Source organism: Sphaeramia orbicularis, chromosome 15 (assembly GCF_902148855.1).
Source record: "Sphaeramia orbicularis chromosome 15, fSphaOr1.1, whole genome shotgun sequence".
Taxonomy (NCBI): domain Eukaryota; kingdom Metazoa; phylum Chordata; class Actinopteri; order Kurtiformes; family Apogonidae; genus Sphaeramia; species Sphaeramia orbicularis.
The window spans coordinates 40,643,388-40,660,486 of record NC_043971.1 but is presented as its reverse complement, the minus strand read 5'-3'; the positions used below and the strand labels follow the sequence as shown (position 1 = coordinate 40,660,486).

At 34.1% G+C, this 17,099-nt stretch overlaps 1 protein-coding gene across 2 annotated transcripts in view; it reads right to left on the bottom strand.

Moving 5' to 3' along the window:
* The window catches only part of nrg3a (neuregulin 3a), a 1,091,065-nt gene that overhangs the window by 206,116 nt on the left and 867,850 nt on the right, over positions 1-17,099 (bottom strand). The window contains exons 3-4 of one of the 2 annotated variants that reach the window (XM_030156113.1): positions 5,556-5,629; positions 2,408-2,410 (exon numbers count right to left, since the gene is read on the bottom strand). In XM_030156113.1, coding sequence (XP_030011973.1) covers positions 2,408-2,410; positions 5,556-5,629 — 77 coding nt within the window. The remainder of the gene's footprint in view (positions 1-2,407; positions 2,411-5,555; positions 5,630-17,099) is intronic. The other variant, XM_030156114.1, reaches the window with a different exon arrangement.

Below are 17,099 nucleotides of genomic sequence, written 5' to 3'. Positions count from 1 at the left end.
TAATGAACAAAATGCGCAAAAATGAAGAAAATATAAAAATTACATGAACACAAATGTAGAAAATAATGAACAAAATGCACAAAAATGAAAAAATACAAAAATCAAATGAACACAAATGAAGAATATAATGAACAAAATGCACAAAAATGCACAAAATTTTACCGATATTTACTAAATGTGTAAAAGACAGAAGTGCGTAATGCCTGTTTTTCCATTAAATCACAAATGCAATCATTTGTTTATTTATTATCACGAGATGACATGAAAAGTCATTCCATAAACATGGCGACGAACGTAAATATGGTGTTGATTTACAGCAAGGTTATAATAGTTTTGGATTTTTCATTATAGTTTAGTTTTATTCAGCTTGGACTTTTTTTCCTCTAATTCAGTTCGTTTTAATTAATTTTTTAGAGCAGGTTTGCTAGTTTTTATTAGTTTTTGTTTTTTCTAAATGCTTCGTTTTAGTTAAGTTTTAGTTTTTTTGCACAAAAATGACAAAAATACAAAAATTAAATGAATACAAATGAAGAAAATAATAAACAAAATGCACAAAAATTAAGAAAATACAAAAATTAAATGAACACAAATAAAAAATATAATGAACAAAATGCACAAAAATGAAGAAAATATAAAAATTGAATGAACACAAATGAAGAATATAATGAACTAAATGCACAAAAATGAAGAAAATATAAAAAAAATAAATGAACACAAATGAAGAAAAATAATGAACAAAATGCGCAAAAATGAAAAAAATACAAAAATCAAATGAACACAAATGAAGAATATAATGAACAAAACGCGCAAAAATGAAGAAAATATAAAAATTGAATGAACACAAATGAAGAATATAATGAACAAAATGCACAAAAATGAAGAAAATATAAAAATTGAATGAACACAAATGAAGAATATAATGAACAAAATGCACAAAAATGAAGAAAATATAAAAAAATAAATGAACACAAATGAAGAAAAATAATGAACAAAATGCGCAAAAATGAAAAAAATACAAAAATCAAATGAACACAAATGAAGAATATAATGAACAAAATGCGCAAAAATGAAGAAAATATAAAAATTACATGAACACAAATGAAGAAAATAATGAACAAAATGCACAAAAATGAAAAAAAAATACAAAAATCAAATGAACACAAATGAAGAATATAATGAACAAAATGCACAAAATTTGACCGATATTTACTAAATGTGTAAAAGACAGAAGTGCGTAATGCCTGTTTTTCCATTAAATTACAAATGCAATCATTTGTTTATTTATTATCACGAGATGACACGAGAAGACATTCCATAAACATGGCAACGAACGTAAATATGGTGTTGATTTACAGCAAGGTTATAATAGTTTTGGATTTTTCATTATAGTTTAGTTTTATTTAGTTTTGACTTTTTTTCTCTAATTCAGTTCGTTTAATGAGTTTTTAGAGCAGGTTTGCTAGTTTTTATTAGTTTTTGTTTTTTTCTAAATGCTTAGTTTTAGTTAAGTTTTAGTTTTTTCATATCTTCTATCTTTCTCACCCTCATACTTGGATAAATTCCCGTACAGGACTCTGCTGTTTTCACCCAATTTTAGTTTCCATGTCGTTAGGATGAGAAGACGACTCTAAATAAAAAGTGATGAGAAATGTCGGACCGTGAAGTGTTGTAGGTGCCACCTGCTAAAATTGCTTGAGCGAAATAAATCGATTTTGTATCAATCCAACATCGACAAAGACGAAAAAAAGGGAATTTTATCCATCATTTTTATACGTTTTAGTTAGTTTTTTAAGCACACAATATATTTTCAGTTAGTTATCATTTTTTCTATTAATTATAGTTTTCTTTTTTAAATTTCAGTTAAACAAAATGTTTTTTTCAATTCTAGTTTTCATCATTTCGTTAGTTTTCGTTAACGATAATAACCTTGATTTACAGATATAGTCATTATTATTATATATTACCCTTCTATCTCGTACTAAATTAAAAAATGATTGGGTTTCCTGGTGTGCCCACACATACAAAACATATTTCTTCTTCTTCTTCTTCACTTGTTGTAACATACATCAACATCCGTTTTTTTTAATTCTCCTAATTGTGAAAAAAGGTCTTTCCATTGCAGTTTTGCATGATATACCATTTGCGCTACCCCGGAAAAACCACCTCTTGCCAGCGCAAAAACTTTTAAACCAAGAAATGAGACTTTTGTCGAAATTTGTCGTTTTTCCATTTGGTAAATTTTTATGTGCAAGTTATATTTGCGGAGTTTGAGGGTCAATGGAAAAGCGACTATTGATTCTTTGTGAGACATTAATGCAAACTTGACTGATTGTTAGAAACAGGAGTGTGCATGCTAAGTTTTGTTAGTTTCTAGAACATATTTGGCTTTCTTGCCTCTTTTTCCAACCAACTGTGTGTAGTTTTTGCTGAGGAAAACTTATTCTACTTTCTACTGATCTTGTTTCACCATGTGTATCAATGCATGTAACTGCATTGCTTTTCAATTTTTTTAACCTCCAGCCCGGCTGCTTTTCTAATCAAGGGCTGCTGCTCACCTGGGATGCCAGGTGTATTTGATTAGAGCGGCAGCGATTATCTTGTGGGTAAGTTTATACGCGAGCAGCCGTCCAGCGTCTTACACACACAAGTTTACCATGGGTGTGCTAATGGCTAAACTGCACTGACGTTCAATATGACTAAAGAGAAACGCTGCAATTACTGAAAGCATTCCTCGAGTAACACTTGAAATATGCATCAAGACGTATTCCTATTTCCCACGGTGAATATTTTAACATTCTGGCTGAGTGCTCCTTTAATTACGACCAGGCTAATTGTACTATATACAGAGTGCTGCAGAAGCGAGTCTTAAAATCCAGGAATTAATTAGTGTTTTGCACCTCCGGTTCCTTTGTCTCAGAGTTCTTGGAGTTGGTTTTTGGTCAGATGCCTGAGATAAGGTTTGTCCAGAAAGGTTTCACAGGCTTAAGAGATTTTCACTTTTTCTGCATAACTTCAATTATTTAAGTACAAACATGACCAGTGAATGTTTAAGCCAGGGGTGTCAAACTCATTTTCTCCTGGGGGCCACATTCAGCCCAATTTAATCTGAAGTGGGCCGGACCAGTAAACTAATAGCATGTTAGCCAGTAAATAATGACAACTTGTTTTAGTGCAAAATTGTTTTAGTGCAAAAAAAAAAATTCAATTATGCCAATATTTACATTTACAAACTATCCAAACTAAAAGGATGTGAATAACCTGAAAAAAATGAACTTTGTAAAGAAATATAAGGACAATTTTACCAATATTGTGCCTTGACTTATGATTTTTTATACATATGCGTTACAGATCAGATCTACAAAGGCACAAAACATTTAATAACAGGCAGAATATTGTTAAAATTGCACTTAATTTTCTTTCAACATTTCAAGTTGTTCATATTTGTTCAGGTTATTCACATTTTATTGTTACATGATAGTTTGTTAATGTAAACATTTTCATAATTTAATGTTTTTTGCACTAATCAAAGAGAAAAAAAAAGGTGTTGTCATTATTTATAAGTTATTATGATATTATTTTTGAGTTTGATGCTCTAACTTGCATTTTGCAAATTCATCCCGCAGGCCGGATTGGAACCTTTGGCGGGCCGGTTTTGGCCCCCGGGCCGCATGTTTGACACCTGTGGTTTAAGCTTTTATGTGCTTTCAAAATGCTTTCTAACAAGAGGCAAAATGAGATTAGAGTGGTTTCTGGGGAGTCCAGATGTCATGACACGGAACATGTAAACTCACCTTGAGCCTCATTGGGTTTATTTAACCCTCCGGTATCTAGGTGCGCCTTTTACGCACATTTTGCACTTTGTGTTAAAAAACTTCATATTATTTTTCACAATTTAAATAAGGTTAGAATTCAAAAGTTGTTCATTTTTGCATGATCTGGCCACCAACGAATGATCTGGCCACCAACGAAAATTTGCACATTGTAAACAAAAGAAAATTACAAGACTAGCATCTGTCTCATAAGTGTGCCTAAAACGCACTATTTCTTCCATTTGATAAGTATGATTAGGGCTGACCGTGATTTACAAAAATAAAATCAAATTAGAGCAGAAAAATAAATCAATATATAATATTTAATAGTTTGATTTATAGGTGTGCATTTTACGCACACTTGGTGACAGATGCTAGTATTTTTGAACGTTTGACCTAGCGCCAAAAATAATAATGCAAATTAACCAGTGTTGGAGTTAATCATTGACATATGCCAGGATGAAAAAAATCAAATAATATGTGATCCACTTTTTATGTAGTATATTGAAAAAAAAAAAAAAATTTGTGTTTTTTGCATCCAAAAAAATGGTTTGTTTACATTACAAACACAGCATTTAAAGGGTTAAAACATGTGACAATTATTGAGTATTTGATATTTTTATTTATGGCTCAAGTTGATAAAATAGAAAAAAAAGTGTAAAAGAATTAAAAACAAACTGTATGAAAAATTTTTTGACATTATTCAGCAAGTGTGCCGAAAAGGCACACTTGGTGCTTAGTAAAGGCCTTGCTGGACGGGATACCGGAGGGTTAAACTAAACAGTAGAAAATAAACTTATGTAACCCTGGTCCCAGACTGGGTCTTGATTTTTCATTCTTATGCTGTTTTTTAATTATTGTACACAAATAGTAAAAGTTTACTACAGTTACTTAAAAAGCTATGGAAAGAAAACAATACATAGTATTAGGAAGATTTAATATGATAAAATATTAATTTAATTCAAATCTGTTTGTTTTTATCTTGTTTGCACAATTTATTGTATTTTGATCTTTGTTTTTTCTCACTTTTCTTTTTTATCCTGCAAGTAAATACATAGAAGAAATAAACTATAATTAATACAGTAAAAATATGGGATATAACCAATTGTAATTTATTGAAATAATTGTAGTGCATCTTAATGAAGAAATGTAAATCTATTCCATCAGAAAGCTGTTATTTGCTGCCATGGTTTATTCATGTCCACTCGCCTTGGTAACGTCTCCCACTGTTCACAAGATTCACATAAATGATATAAATAGCTCATGATAAATTAATACAAGTAGCTTTTACAAAAACAGCATTTTAATCACCTATGTATTATCCCACATATCCCATTAAACTTCATTTATTTATCAAAATTTATCTAAAAAAAAAAAAAAAACAACCAAAGTCATATGAAAATGTAAAAGTGACTGACACCAGTGACTTTAAGTTTGGTTTGTGTTTGACGTGGAGCTTATTTTGTGCAATAATCCAAAAGTCAAAGGAAAATTCCCATTTCAGTTGAAGGAACCGGAGTGATGGTCAACTCACACTGATATTCCTGCAGCACTTGTATTAAACTGTGTTGAAGATAAGTGTAGTTACATAAATGAGTGGAAGGGGAAGTGTTTTTTATCTTCATTAATGCAGAGTAGTGATCTGAAAAATTAATGCCTGTGAGAAACATGACACCTTGGCTTCTCCTTATTTGGTTTAGTTATGTTCAAGTGTAATGGTCACATGATTTATTAGTGAATTCTTACTTGGGTCAGAAAGGATGGAGTCTGTCTTCGGTAGAAACTGGTCACATCGGATTCCCTGGTAGCCTTCTCGACACCTGTTGTCAAAGAAAAAGAAAGAAATGGAAAAAAAAATTAATCAGTGGGGCAAGATTTTCCAGGAAACAAATGCTACTACAGATGATTGATACAGAAGAACTGCACAGGAACAAACTCCTTGTGTTTAGGGGGAAAATGTGAAGCTCAGCCCTTGAGAAAATGAATCCAACAGCATGAAAATGCAAAGTTCTGTAAGTTGAATTCATGTGGTTGTGATACGTAAGACAGGAAGTCCCATTGAGATTAGGAATCTCTTTTGCGATTGAGACCTGGCTAAGGTATCAGCCATACGAAGTCCAAAAAACATAAAACACATACATGACACACAATGAACAATAAAACCCAATAACAACTAGGGTTCTGTATCGGCAAGAATCTGGTGATACGATACAAATCACGATACTAGGATCATGATACGATATATCACAATATATCATGATACTGTTAAAAAGGCAATTTTTGTTTGTTTCTTCTTTTTTTTTAATGATTATTTCCTTGAAGAATTGCATTACACCAGAAATATGCCCAAATACTAAACACATTTTTATTTGATCACAACAGGATCTAATGCTTTATCACAAAATGTTCCTGTGTTCAAACTGAAATTCTGTTTTACAGACATTACAGTTTAAGATCCTGTTCAAATGTTCATATTCTATTAGTTCAGAACTAACATCAGAACATTATTTTTGTGCAATCCCAAACAAAGGAACTAACATCTGCCTCTCTCAGACAGTAAAAAGTGCTTTTAGGATACTACAAATAACCATTTATTTAATAAAAGTGTTAAATAATAATAAATAAGATATAAAAAATAAAGAAAACTGAAAAACAAAAATGAACTTCTGCCATATCTGCATTTGAATAAATACCTAAAAATATCTATACGGTACTTATTAATATCGATACAGTATTGTGCAATGAAAAATCGCGATACATTGCTGAACCGATATTTTCTAACACCCCTAATAACAACTATTCAACCATAGTGGCATCAAGAAAAACAGCGACATTCCTCCTTCACTGCATTCTCCATGACACTTTTAAAAGCATGGTAAGAAAAGGCTGTTTTTCCAAAGCCTGTCAGAAGTCGGGGAACAGTCAAAAACAACCACTTGGAGGAATGTAAATGGAAACTACCACAGCTAACAGAAAGAAGATTACGGAGGTATTCTGGGAGTTTACCCACACTGTAAAAAAAAAATCCTGTTGTTTTTACGGAAAAAAAACTGGCAGCTGTGGTTACCAGAACAATACTGTAAAAAAACACATCCAACTGTAAACATATTTACAGAGTAACATGTAAATTTAATATTTTAAACATGTAGATTTAACATTTTAAACATGTAGATTTAACTGGTAAATGGACTGCACTTATTTAGCACATTTTCTACACCTTCATGGTGTCCAAAGCACTTTCCAAACCCACCAGGTCCAACTGGGAACAATTTAGGGTTCAGTGTCTTCCATGGACACTTGGACAGTCAGAGCCAGGATTCGAACTACCAACCTTTTGGTTATTGGACGAGCTGCTCTACCAACTCTACCAACCCATTAATTTACATGTTTAAAATGTTAAATTGTTAAATGTTTACTTTTTTATAAGTTTTTTTTATATATCTATATATATCTATATCTAAATATATCTATATCTATATCTATATACATCTATCTATCTATCTATCTATCTATCTATCTATCTATCTATCTATCTATCTATCTATCTATCTATCTATCTATCTATCTATCTATCTATCTATCTATCTATCTATCCATATACATATATTTGAAATACAATGTGGTGCCGTTTAAATTGCAAGACCATAATGTTGAAATGATGTATGATATATAAAAAACAGCAAATAGGTCATCATTTCAACATTATGGTCTTGCAATTTAAACGGCACCACATTGTATTTCAAATATATGTATATGGATAGATAGATAGATAGATAGATAGATAGATAGATAGATAGATAGATAGATAGATAGATAGATAGATAGATAGATAGATAGATAGATAGATAGATAGATAGATAGATAGATAGATAGATAGATAGATAGATAGATGTATTTCAAACTACAGTTTTATTTTCTAAAAACGATAGAAATACATAATTTCAACATACAAATCTGGTTTTGTTCACATACTTTTCCTGTAAAAACTACAGCTATATTTAATTTAATCGTTAACACAAAAATCTTTTCAAATAAATAACTTTGCATTGTATTATCACTTACAGTTTTTTATGTTGCAATTTTACAACTTTTTGGTGTTAATTCTACAGTCATTTTTTACAGTGTATTCTATTCTATTCTATTCTATTCTATTCTATTCTATTCTATTCTATTCTATTCTATTCTATTCTACACATTTCCTCAAATAATGGCCCAAGCTTTTATTTCCCTCAGCTGAACAGGGTACCAGGCCTTTAGATGACAGAAGATTGTATTAGACATGGGCCTTTATTTCTAATTATATTCCCAAAATGGAGTTTGGGGGATATAATGGTTTTATCTGACCCCCGCCACCGTCGCTGCTGAATATCCTTTGTGTGAACGCGATAACTAGGACAGATTTGGTTGAATTTCTTTTCCTTTGATAACCAACATAGTGGACCCCTAGTGGAAGAAACCCATCACTTTCAGCTTTTTTATTACTTTTTATTAAAAAAAAAAAAAAAGCAAGTACGCCGTTATTTCAACATTATCGTCTTTGCAATTTAAACGGCACCACATTGTTTTTCAATTTACAGTTTTATTTTCTAAACACAACAGAAATACATCATTTCTACATACAAATCTGGTTTTGTTCACATATTCTTCCTCTAAGAACTACAGCTATATTTGATCTAATCGTTAACACAAAAATCTTTTCAAATAAACAACTTTGCATTGTATTGTCACTTACAGTTTTTTTATGCTGCAATTTTACAACTTTTTGGTGTTAATTCTACAGTCATTTTTTACAGTGCAGCAGAGCTTTATAGATGAACATAAACCAGTGTTTTTGTCTACGGAGGGTTAATAATGTCCAGCCCACTAAGTCATAGAGAATGCAGTAGTGAGTGAGAGATTTTGCATTAGAAATAAAACGTAAAGAAGCATGATGTACTGAATAGTGGAGATAGCTGCATGTCTAATACAGTACAGTAGATCACCATAATCAATGACAGGAAGAAAGGTAGCTTCCACAAGTTTTTTTTTTTTTTTTTTTTTTTTTTTCGGAAAATGTGAAACAGGAATTATTTCTAAAATAAAAGCCAATCTTCAATTTGAGTTTCTTAGCTAGATTAGATATGAACTTAAATATAGAGCTGTTCATCAAACCATATTCCCAAGTACTTATACAAAGACACCCTTTCAATCAATGTACCATCAGAATTTTCTTGTGAAATTACACAATGAATTACAATTAAATGCCCTTTAATTAAGACAATGGAATATTTCAATGTGTTTCTAAGTGAGTTTCAGAGCCCTTGAATTATTTGCCTTTTCAAGAATATAATGCAATAAATTAAAACCCAATTAAAAAAAGAATATTCATCCATAAAGAAACAAATGTTTTAAATGTTGCTAAACTCTCCACTGCTGTAAATCTACAAACCATAGAGAGACACAGATTCTGATGAAGAGCGCCCAATTAACTGAAGACGCATTTCATGGTCTGCATAGTACTCAAGTTGTCAAAAAAAAAAAAAATCATGGTTGATTTTGATTGGCACATTTGCAGAAGTATCACTCTGCCAATGATCATTAAGCGGCTAATGAATACTGAAATGTGCTTCTGCTGTTCATCTATGAATGTCTTAGGAAAAGGCTAGCCGATATGAGACTGTTTTAATGTATATCAGCTCAATAAGTATCCCCTTAAACATTTCATAGTAACAGAGATAGTGGAGACTTGGCTGACAGAATGCAGTCTGCAGCCTAATTGGGTTCCGTGGTTGGTTCGGATATCAATCTTTGCCTCTGGCCATTTGTACTTTTCTTGCCGTTCTATATTTTTCTGTCTCTCTTGAGGAAAAAACAACTCTCATACATGCAAATAAAGTAGAGACTTCACTGACAAAAACAGGTTGTGGTATCTCGCTGAAGTTTAGCCCTGAATATCTCCTCCATCTATCATGTGGTCACTTTCTAAGACTTTTCTGTTCTAACCACATCCTTCTCATTTCCTGTGCCGTTGTTTCATTGACACAATTTAAATTAGTCTTTATATTTTCTGACAAGCTGACAGCAGAGCAAATACATATATCCCTGTGGTCTCTAGTTTTGGAAGACTCCAGCTGAGAAACTATCTACTTCCACTCGGGCAGAACACAGGAACTATGCATAGACATCAAACAAAGGAATGTAGTTTGACATCCTGAAGATTTTCGCTCTGGCCACCTGCTTTTAGTCTTTCATCTACAGTGAGTGATTTTTAATTATTTAATGAACATCAGTAGGGGAGTGAAGATGCACTTGACTGTGTCTGCCAAAATTATGCATTAACACTGAATCCGACCAGATCATCAAAGTCAACCTGTAACACTCCAGTCACTTGTTCTCCCTCTTCTTTGACACCTGTTGTCATAGTAACTCTCGGACGTGCCTTGTTTGTCAAGTGTGTCTTGTTTTCTAATTGAATTCATTAAATAAGATCAGACTGATAATAGAAGATGGTGACATCATGTTTCTGGTGAGGCCTTAGTAACCTTCTAATTAATTATTGTATCAGTGTCACCACCTCTTCTTCAAGCTTTTTGTTGCCAGTTTGATTGTAACGCGACATCCGGAACTAGAGTTTCTTTGTGTTAGTGTTTTCATTTGTATTCAGACTTTGCAAAAAACAGACAATGCTCATGCTAATACATCTCACTAATTAGCTATGGCCTATTGCACAGGCGTCAAACATGCGGCCCGGGGGCCAAAACCGGCCCGCTAAAGGTTCCAATCCGGCCTGCGGGATGAATTTACAAAATGCAAGTTAGAACATCAAACTCAAAAATAATATCAAAATAACTTATAAATAATGACAACACCTTTTTTTTTCTCTTTGATTAGTGCAAAAAACATTAAATTATGAAAATGTTTACATTAACAAACTATCATGTAACAGTAAAATGTGAATAACCTGAACAAATATGAACAACGTGAAAAGTCGAAAGAAAATTAAGTGCAATTTTAACAATATTCTGCCTGTTATTAAATGTTTTGTGCCTTTGTAGATCTGATCTGTAACACATATGTATAAAAAATCATAAGTCGAGGCATAATATGGATAAAATCGTCCTCATATTTCTTTACAAAGTTCATTTTTTTCCAGGTTATTCACATCCTTTTTGTTTGGATGGTTTGTAAATGTAAATATTGGCATAATTGAATTTTTTTTTTTTTTTTTTTGCACTAAAACAATTCAGAGTTGTCATTATTTACTGGCTATCATGCTATTAGTTTACTGGTCCAGCCCACTTCAGATTAAATTGGGCTGAATGTGGCTCCCAGGAGAAAATGAGTTTGACACCGCTGGCCTATTGCATCAACTAGAAATCTAACTTAAACAAGAAATGACTTAAACAAGAGCACAGACCTCCGCCAAGGCAGATCAGAAGGGTTACATCAGGGCTACATATAAGGGTCCCATGTGGGTTTGTCTGCAGATTCCATGGTGGCCCAACATGTGTTTGCCCATATCAGAATCAGAATCAGAGATCTGAATATCATATTATTTATTCTTCACACATTATTTATCCCACTATATTTATCTTTCATGTCATTTGCACTACTTAAATTCTATGTTTTACAAATATCTTAGTTTGCAATACTTTTTATTTTTTAATGTAAATAACTGTGCCTTTTACTGGTATTTGTTGTTGTTTTACTGATATTTGTTGTCTGTCTGTAAATTCTTGCACTGAACCTGAGAGCTTTACTTCAATTTCGTTGTACTTGGTACAATGACAATAAAGAGATTCGGATTCTGATTTTGATTCTGGTGGGCAAACACATGTGGGGTCACCATGGAAACTGTGGACAAACCCACATGGGACCCTTATATGCAGCCCAACTGTAACTCTTCTGGGGCCCACATGGACATGCTGGCTGGGTATGTCAGAGAATGTTTTGTTTAGTGGAAAAATGAAAATATCCAAATAAAAAGTTCAATACATAAATAAATAAACTGGAAATGATCTTCAATCCAGGCTGAATTTATGTGTGTCCACCAATAATCACCTTATGTTTTTGTACCGTGGTTCATTTCTGACTGTGAACGTATATTTCAAGTTATTGCCTGGTGTTACGCATAACAGATGCAACACAGCACAGCCGCTTATACTACGAAGTCAACAGGTCACTTCAAACACAGATGGACTTGTCTGTGTTCAATCTGTGCACATTTAACATCGCTCGTCTCTCCCATGCTGACTAAACTTTAACAGGAGTGGACCCCTGTCACACTGAGTGGACGAGCAGGACAAAATTAAAAGAACGGAGAGGCTTAACATGGTGACTCTGCCTGTGTGTCATGCTCATTAGGCTCGGTGGAAGTGAGAAAGAGCAAACAGCAGTAATTAAATTGAACAGAGGGTGGCAAAAATACTTAAAAGCAACCGAGAACACCAACACAGGCAGACACGCACAATTATAAAACCTCTATGTTGTGCGGCTATGATTGCTACAGAAATTACTTTAATATCCTTCTTTGTTTTTGTTTTTTTTTTACATTTGTGCAGCATTAAATGTGTATTGTGTATATTATATCCTGCAACCTCTTCTTTCCGTTCCCTTCTATGCTGGGCTCTGCTGTGATCTCTGCTGCTTCGTAAAGCTCAGAGCACTCTAAAGTCCGAAATGGATGAAGAAAGTGGTGTCTTGTAATTAGCACCACAGTCATTAATTACAAGGAAGCAGAGAGTGATTGCATGTGCATACATGTAATTGTGTGAATCTCGCGCAAATATCCAGAGCAGTACATAATGAAGGATAAATATGAACTTGCCGCCTGGAGGATGATGAGTTCTGCAAAGGAAGTGTGAAGACACATAGCATTGCACAAAGACGCACATACATATGCATAACAGCATGTGCAGGAAGGAGCCGACAGTTAGGTAAAAGTTCATGTGTGGGGAAATAGCTTTACAGCATGCTTACATACAGTTACACTGCAAAAATCCAAATCTTACAAAGTGTATTTTTCTCTTTTCTAGTCAAAATATCTCATCACACTTAAAATAAGACATAATCACCTAAGGAGTAACTTTTCAGTGAGATATAAGAACTTATTTTCAGACAATTGATCTTGAAAATCTTATTTCAAGAAATCTTACCAAGATGATTTTCACTTGTTCCATTGGCAGATTTTTTTGTTTTTTTTTGCTTAATTCAAGATTTTATTGCTTAATTCAAGCAAAAAAAAAAAAAAAAAAAAGCCAATGTCCATTCTGCAGAGGGGAGGTGTTTATTTACAAATTCTGGCCTTTTTTCCCCACCTAATTCCAGCTTCTGCAACTTTAAAGTGCCTTTCCATAAGAGGTTTACGTGTAAAATAAAATGGCTTATGAATGTAGGGGATGGTTTGGCTTAAATATTGATAACTGTAATGATTAATGATTCATTTTTTATAACTTTGTGAACCAACCTCTGGTATTTTTCCCCAAAACATTACATAAATGTGCTCTCAAAGAGAAATGGATGAATCGTATTATTACAGTATTCCTACAGGTTTCTACAAGATAAATTTAAGACTATTTAAGACCTTTTTAACAGTTAGGACACAATACTATTTCTATATAGAAATACTGAAACATGATGAAATCAGTGGCAATTTCTCATAGACTGCAAGGGAAGCTCGGGTTCCTCTAAAATTATGAAAATTAAATGGTTAAATATGTTTGGTTGTGTTGACATTTCATTGACTACAAATGTGTCAGAACACGTTCATCTCACAGACGAGTTCATTCAGAATCAGCTTTATCACAAATCAACGGATTTGATGTTGTTCACTTTGCATACATTCCGCTGTTTTGTCATACGATCTCTGCTCAGTGCATTTGTCCGTAGACACTCAGCGTCCATGCACTTCAGTGGGACTGAGTGGAACAGTTTTTTTTCGTTGCCTCAAAACTGGACGGTAATTCGATACGATTACGATTGCCATGATGTTGTCCCGCCCCCGGACGCCCGGCATCTCTAGGGGTGAATGGAGCTGTGGGCGGAGCTCGGCCGGGCTGGACGCCGGGCTTCCACGTGATGATTGGAGGATCAGTCGAAAGGCTGAATCCCGAAACATTATTATACATCCCTGAAACATTATTTCAGCATTTTCTTACTTACTTGGTACGATAAGGTCACTGACCATTTTCTTAAAAAGGAACGGAGGGCCGAATTTATGTTTAAATAACTTGACCATTTTTTTTATGTAAGCTGACAATGAGCTTCCCCTGTCTGAAAGACGAGCAGCCGCCACTGGATGAAATGTATTTCATGTATTATTTTGACTCCTGCCACTGGGTTGACATAGACTGCCTAAAGGACCCACCTACTGTGATTGTAAATGTTAGTTTGTGCAAAGCAATTGTGAAACCTCACATACACATTTCAGTTACTGCCATCTTGGCATTTTGGAGCCAGAAGTGACCATATTTGGACAATAGGATGGAACTGAGGTATGAATGGTGAAACTCCCTAAATTTGCAACATTATAATAAGGTATGTTTGTGTAACAGAAGGTTTTAATTGTTAATGTACCTTCTTAACCTAATTCAGCAGAGCGGTTTGTATGACAGTCTATGTTAAACACTTCCTACGTCACTTTGGCTTCACTTTCAAGAGTTGTTGCCGCTTGGTTAGAACCTGAAGCATATACAGTCTACTCTCGTTAAACCGCCCGCCGTTATACCGCCATTTTCGCTCACCGCCGACCAAAACCATTGCACAAAAATCCCCAATGCATTATTCCATTAGCTACCGCCATTTCCTCCTATCGCCATCCGCCAGCCCAGTTCCATGCACAAACAACACTTATACCATTGATTTCCCGACCGTTATACCGCCAGCGTGATTGCCATCGAGTACACATAAATTTTAACAATGCACTGAAACAAACGCGCCAGATGCTGATCGCGACAAGCTACGAGTAGGTCTACGGAACGGCCACCGTTCATTTATCGCAGAACACTCAGTAGGTCAGGATGTCGGGCAGAGGACGTGGGATTAAGCCAAAGCCTCAAGATGATGGGGTGTCATTTCCCGACACGGTATAATAATGCTTAAAATGTTTCCCCACTTTAAATGATCCCTTACAACATAACAGAATCAAGATTTATTTAGAAACGCAATTAGAACGGGTTAATGGAGGCAGCATAGACATCATATAGTAAAGACATGCACATTATGGACGCAACCCGTTGTAACGCCATTTTCGCTATACCGCCAATTTGGCCGTGAACGGAAGTTGGCGGTATAACGAGAGTAGACTGTATAGGTACTTACTCTGTATATATTCACCTACACTTCCAGGTGTCACTTATATTTACTCTTGCTCCACTGCTGCAGCTCATGTGGTTGCAGATAACACATGCCTTGCTCAGGGGCATGTCTGGGATTTAACTCACCTCTAAACTTGTTTTTAAATCATGAAAGTGGCAGTCTGTACTTTTACAGCTTGCAAGTTTTGTTGAAACTTCTACATTTCTATTACTTTGATATGGATCAGTGGATATCTTTACCTTCACTTGAAAGGACCGCCACCAATTTAGAAGAAACAGCAGGTCATCTCGGGGAAATCATTAAATCACGCTGAACATCATGACACCTTTGGCTGGCCTCTGCAGGGCCAGACAAGCTAGTTATTTACAGAATCTGTGTCGCTGAGTCAGACTGAAAAATCTGCCAAATGAAGACAGATTTTTGAAAGGGTCTTCTCCATTACTTAATTCACTGCCTTTCATAGGTGGGTATAAGACAGAAAGCATTACTCATAAACACTGATTAATAAGATAATAAGACAATTTGTTTTCTCAAACATGAAAAGACAATATCTGAGATCCAAACAACTGCTTCTCTCAGCTTGGCAGGATGGCCATTTAAACCAATTTAATGCAGCGCAGCCACATAGCACCGTCAGGCTCAAGGGTCTATTAAAAGAAAATATGCCCCAATACATTGGTCAGACTGTGACAGGGCGGTTCAATGATCTTCACATTGCGGGCCATTTTCTCGGCATGAAATTCATTTCAGAGCAAAATGGCCAGTACTCTTCTGGTAAACTGGGCAACAAAGAACAGGAAGCAGATAAAGAACAATGTTGTTTAAGTCATGGCTGGAACCTGACCTTACTGTCAATTCACTAAGAACTACAAGAGGTAATGGAGAAAAACCCCTGTATGTTTTAGAACAGCTGTAGTTTTTAAAAGCACAAAAAACCCAAAAAACAAACATTTACACAATCTTAATTTAACATAGTGTAACACAAACCGACTTCTGTAGTGTTTGATGGTGGTACACATGCTATTCAGGAAACAACAGCCACAGCTGGAAACTGAAGCCAGTGCAGGAGTATTAGATTTTCGATTTTCATAGATGAATTATAAGAGCCTTAATCAAGATTTCTTTTTTCCTGAGTGTTTTTATTCCTCTAGGCCAGGGGTGTCAAACTCATTTCAGTTCAGGGGCCACATACAGTCAGATATGATCTAAAGTGGGCCGGACCAGTAAAATAATATAAATAATAGGATAAGAACTTATAAATAATGTCAACTCCAAACTTTTCTCTATGTTTTTGAGTGAAAAAAGTAAAATTCCATTATGAAAATGTTTAAACCAATGAACTGTACTTGAACATAACATGAACAAATATGAACAACCTGAAAATTCTAAAGAAAAAAAGTGCAATGTTAACAATATTACGCCTAAGTTGATCATTTATACATGTGAATCACAACTTAAAGATTTAGTAACAGGCAGATTATTGTTAAAATTCCACATACTTCTCTTAAGATATTTTGGATTGTTCATATTTGTTCAGGTTATTCATATTTTTTTGTAAAAGGATAGTCTGTGAATGAAACTTTTTTTTTTTTTTTTTTTTTTTACACTAAAACAAAGAGGAACATTTGCAGTTTTCATTATTTATAGGTTATTGTGATAGTATTTTACTAGTCTGATCCACTTTCATCGAATTGACCTAAAATGATTTCAACATCCTTGATTGTTAATTTCTTCAGTATAATTTTTATATTTCACAAATTCAGCCTAGGGGCCAGATTGGACCCTTTGGCGAGCCGGATTTGGCCCCCGGACCACATGTTTGACACCTGTGCTCTAGGCATTAAAAAAACAAAGTGACTAAAATTTTTATTATGAATCTATTTTTCATGGAGTTGCAAAAAATGTCTATTCAGATGGACACAGTGCATTTAATTCTGAAGCAAAGAAACGTATTTACTGATATACTTTATGAAAACTATAAAACAAAAACATTTT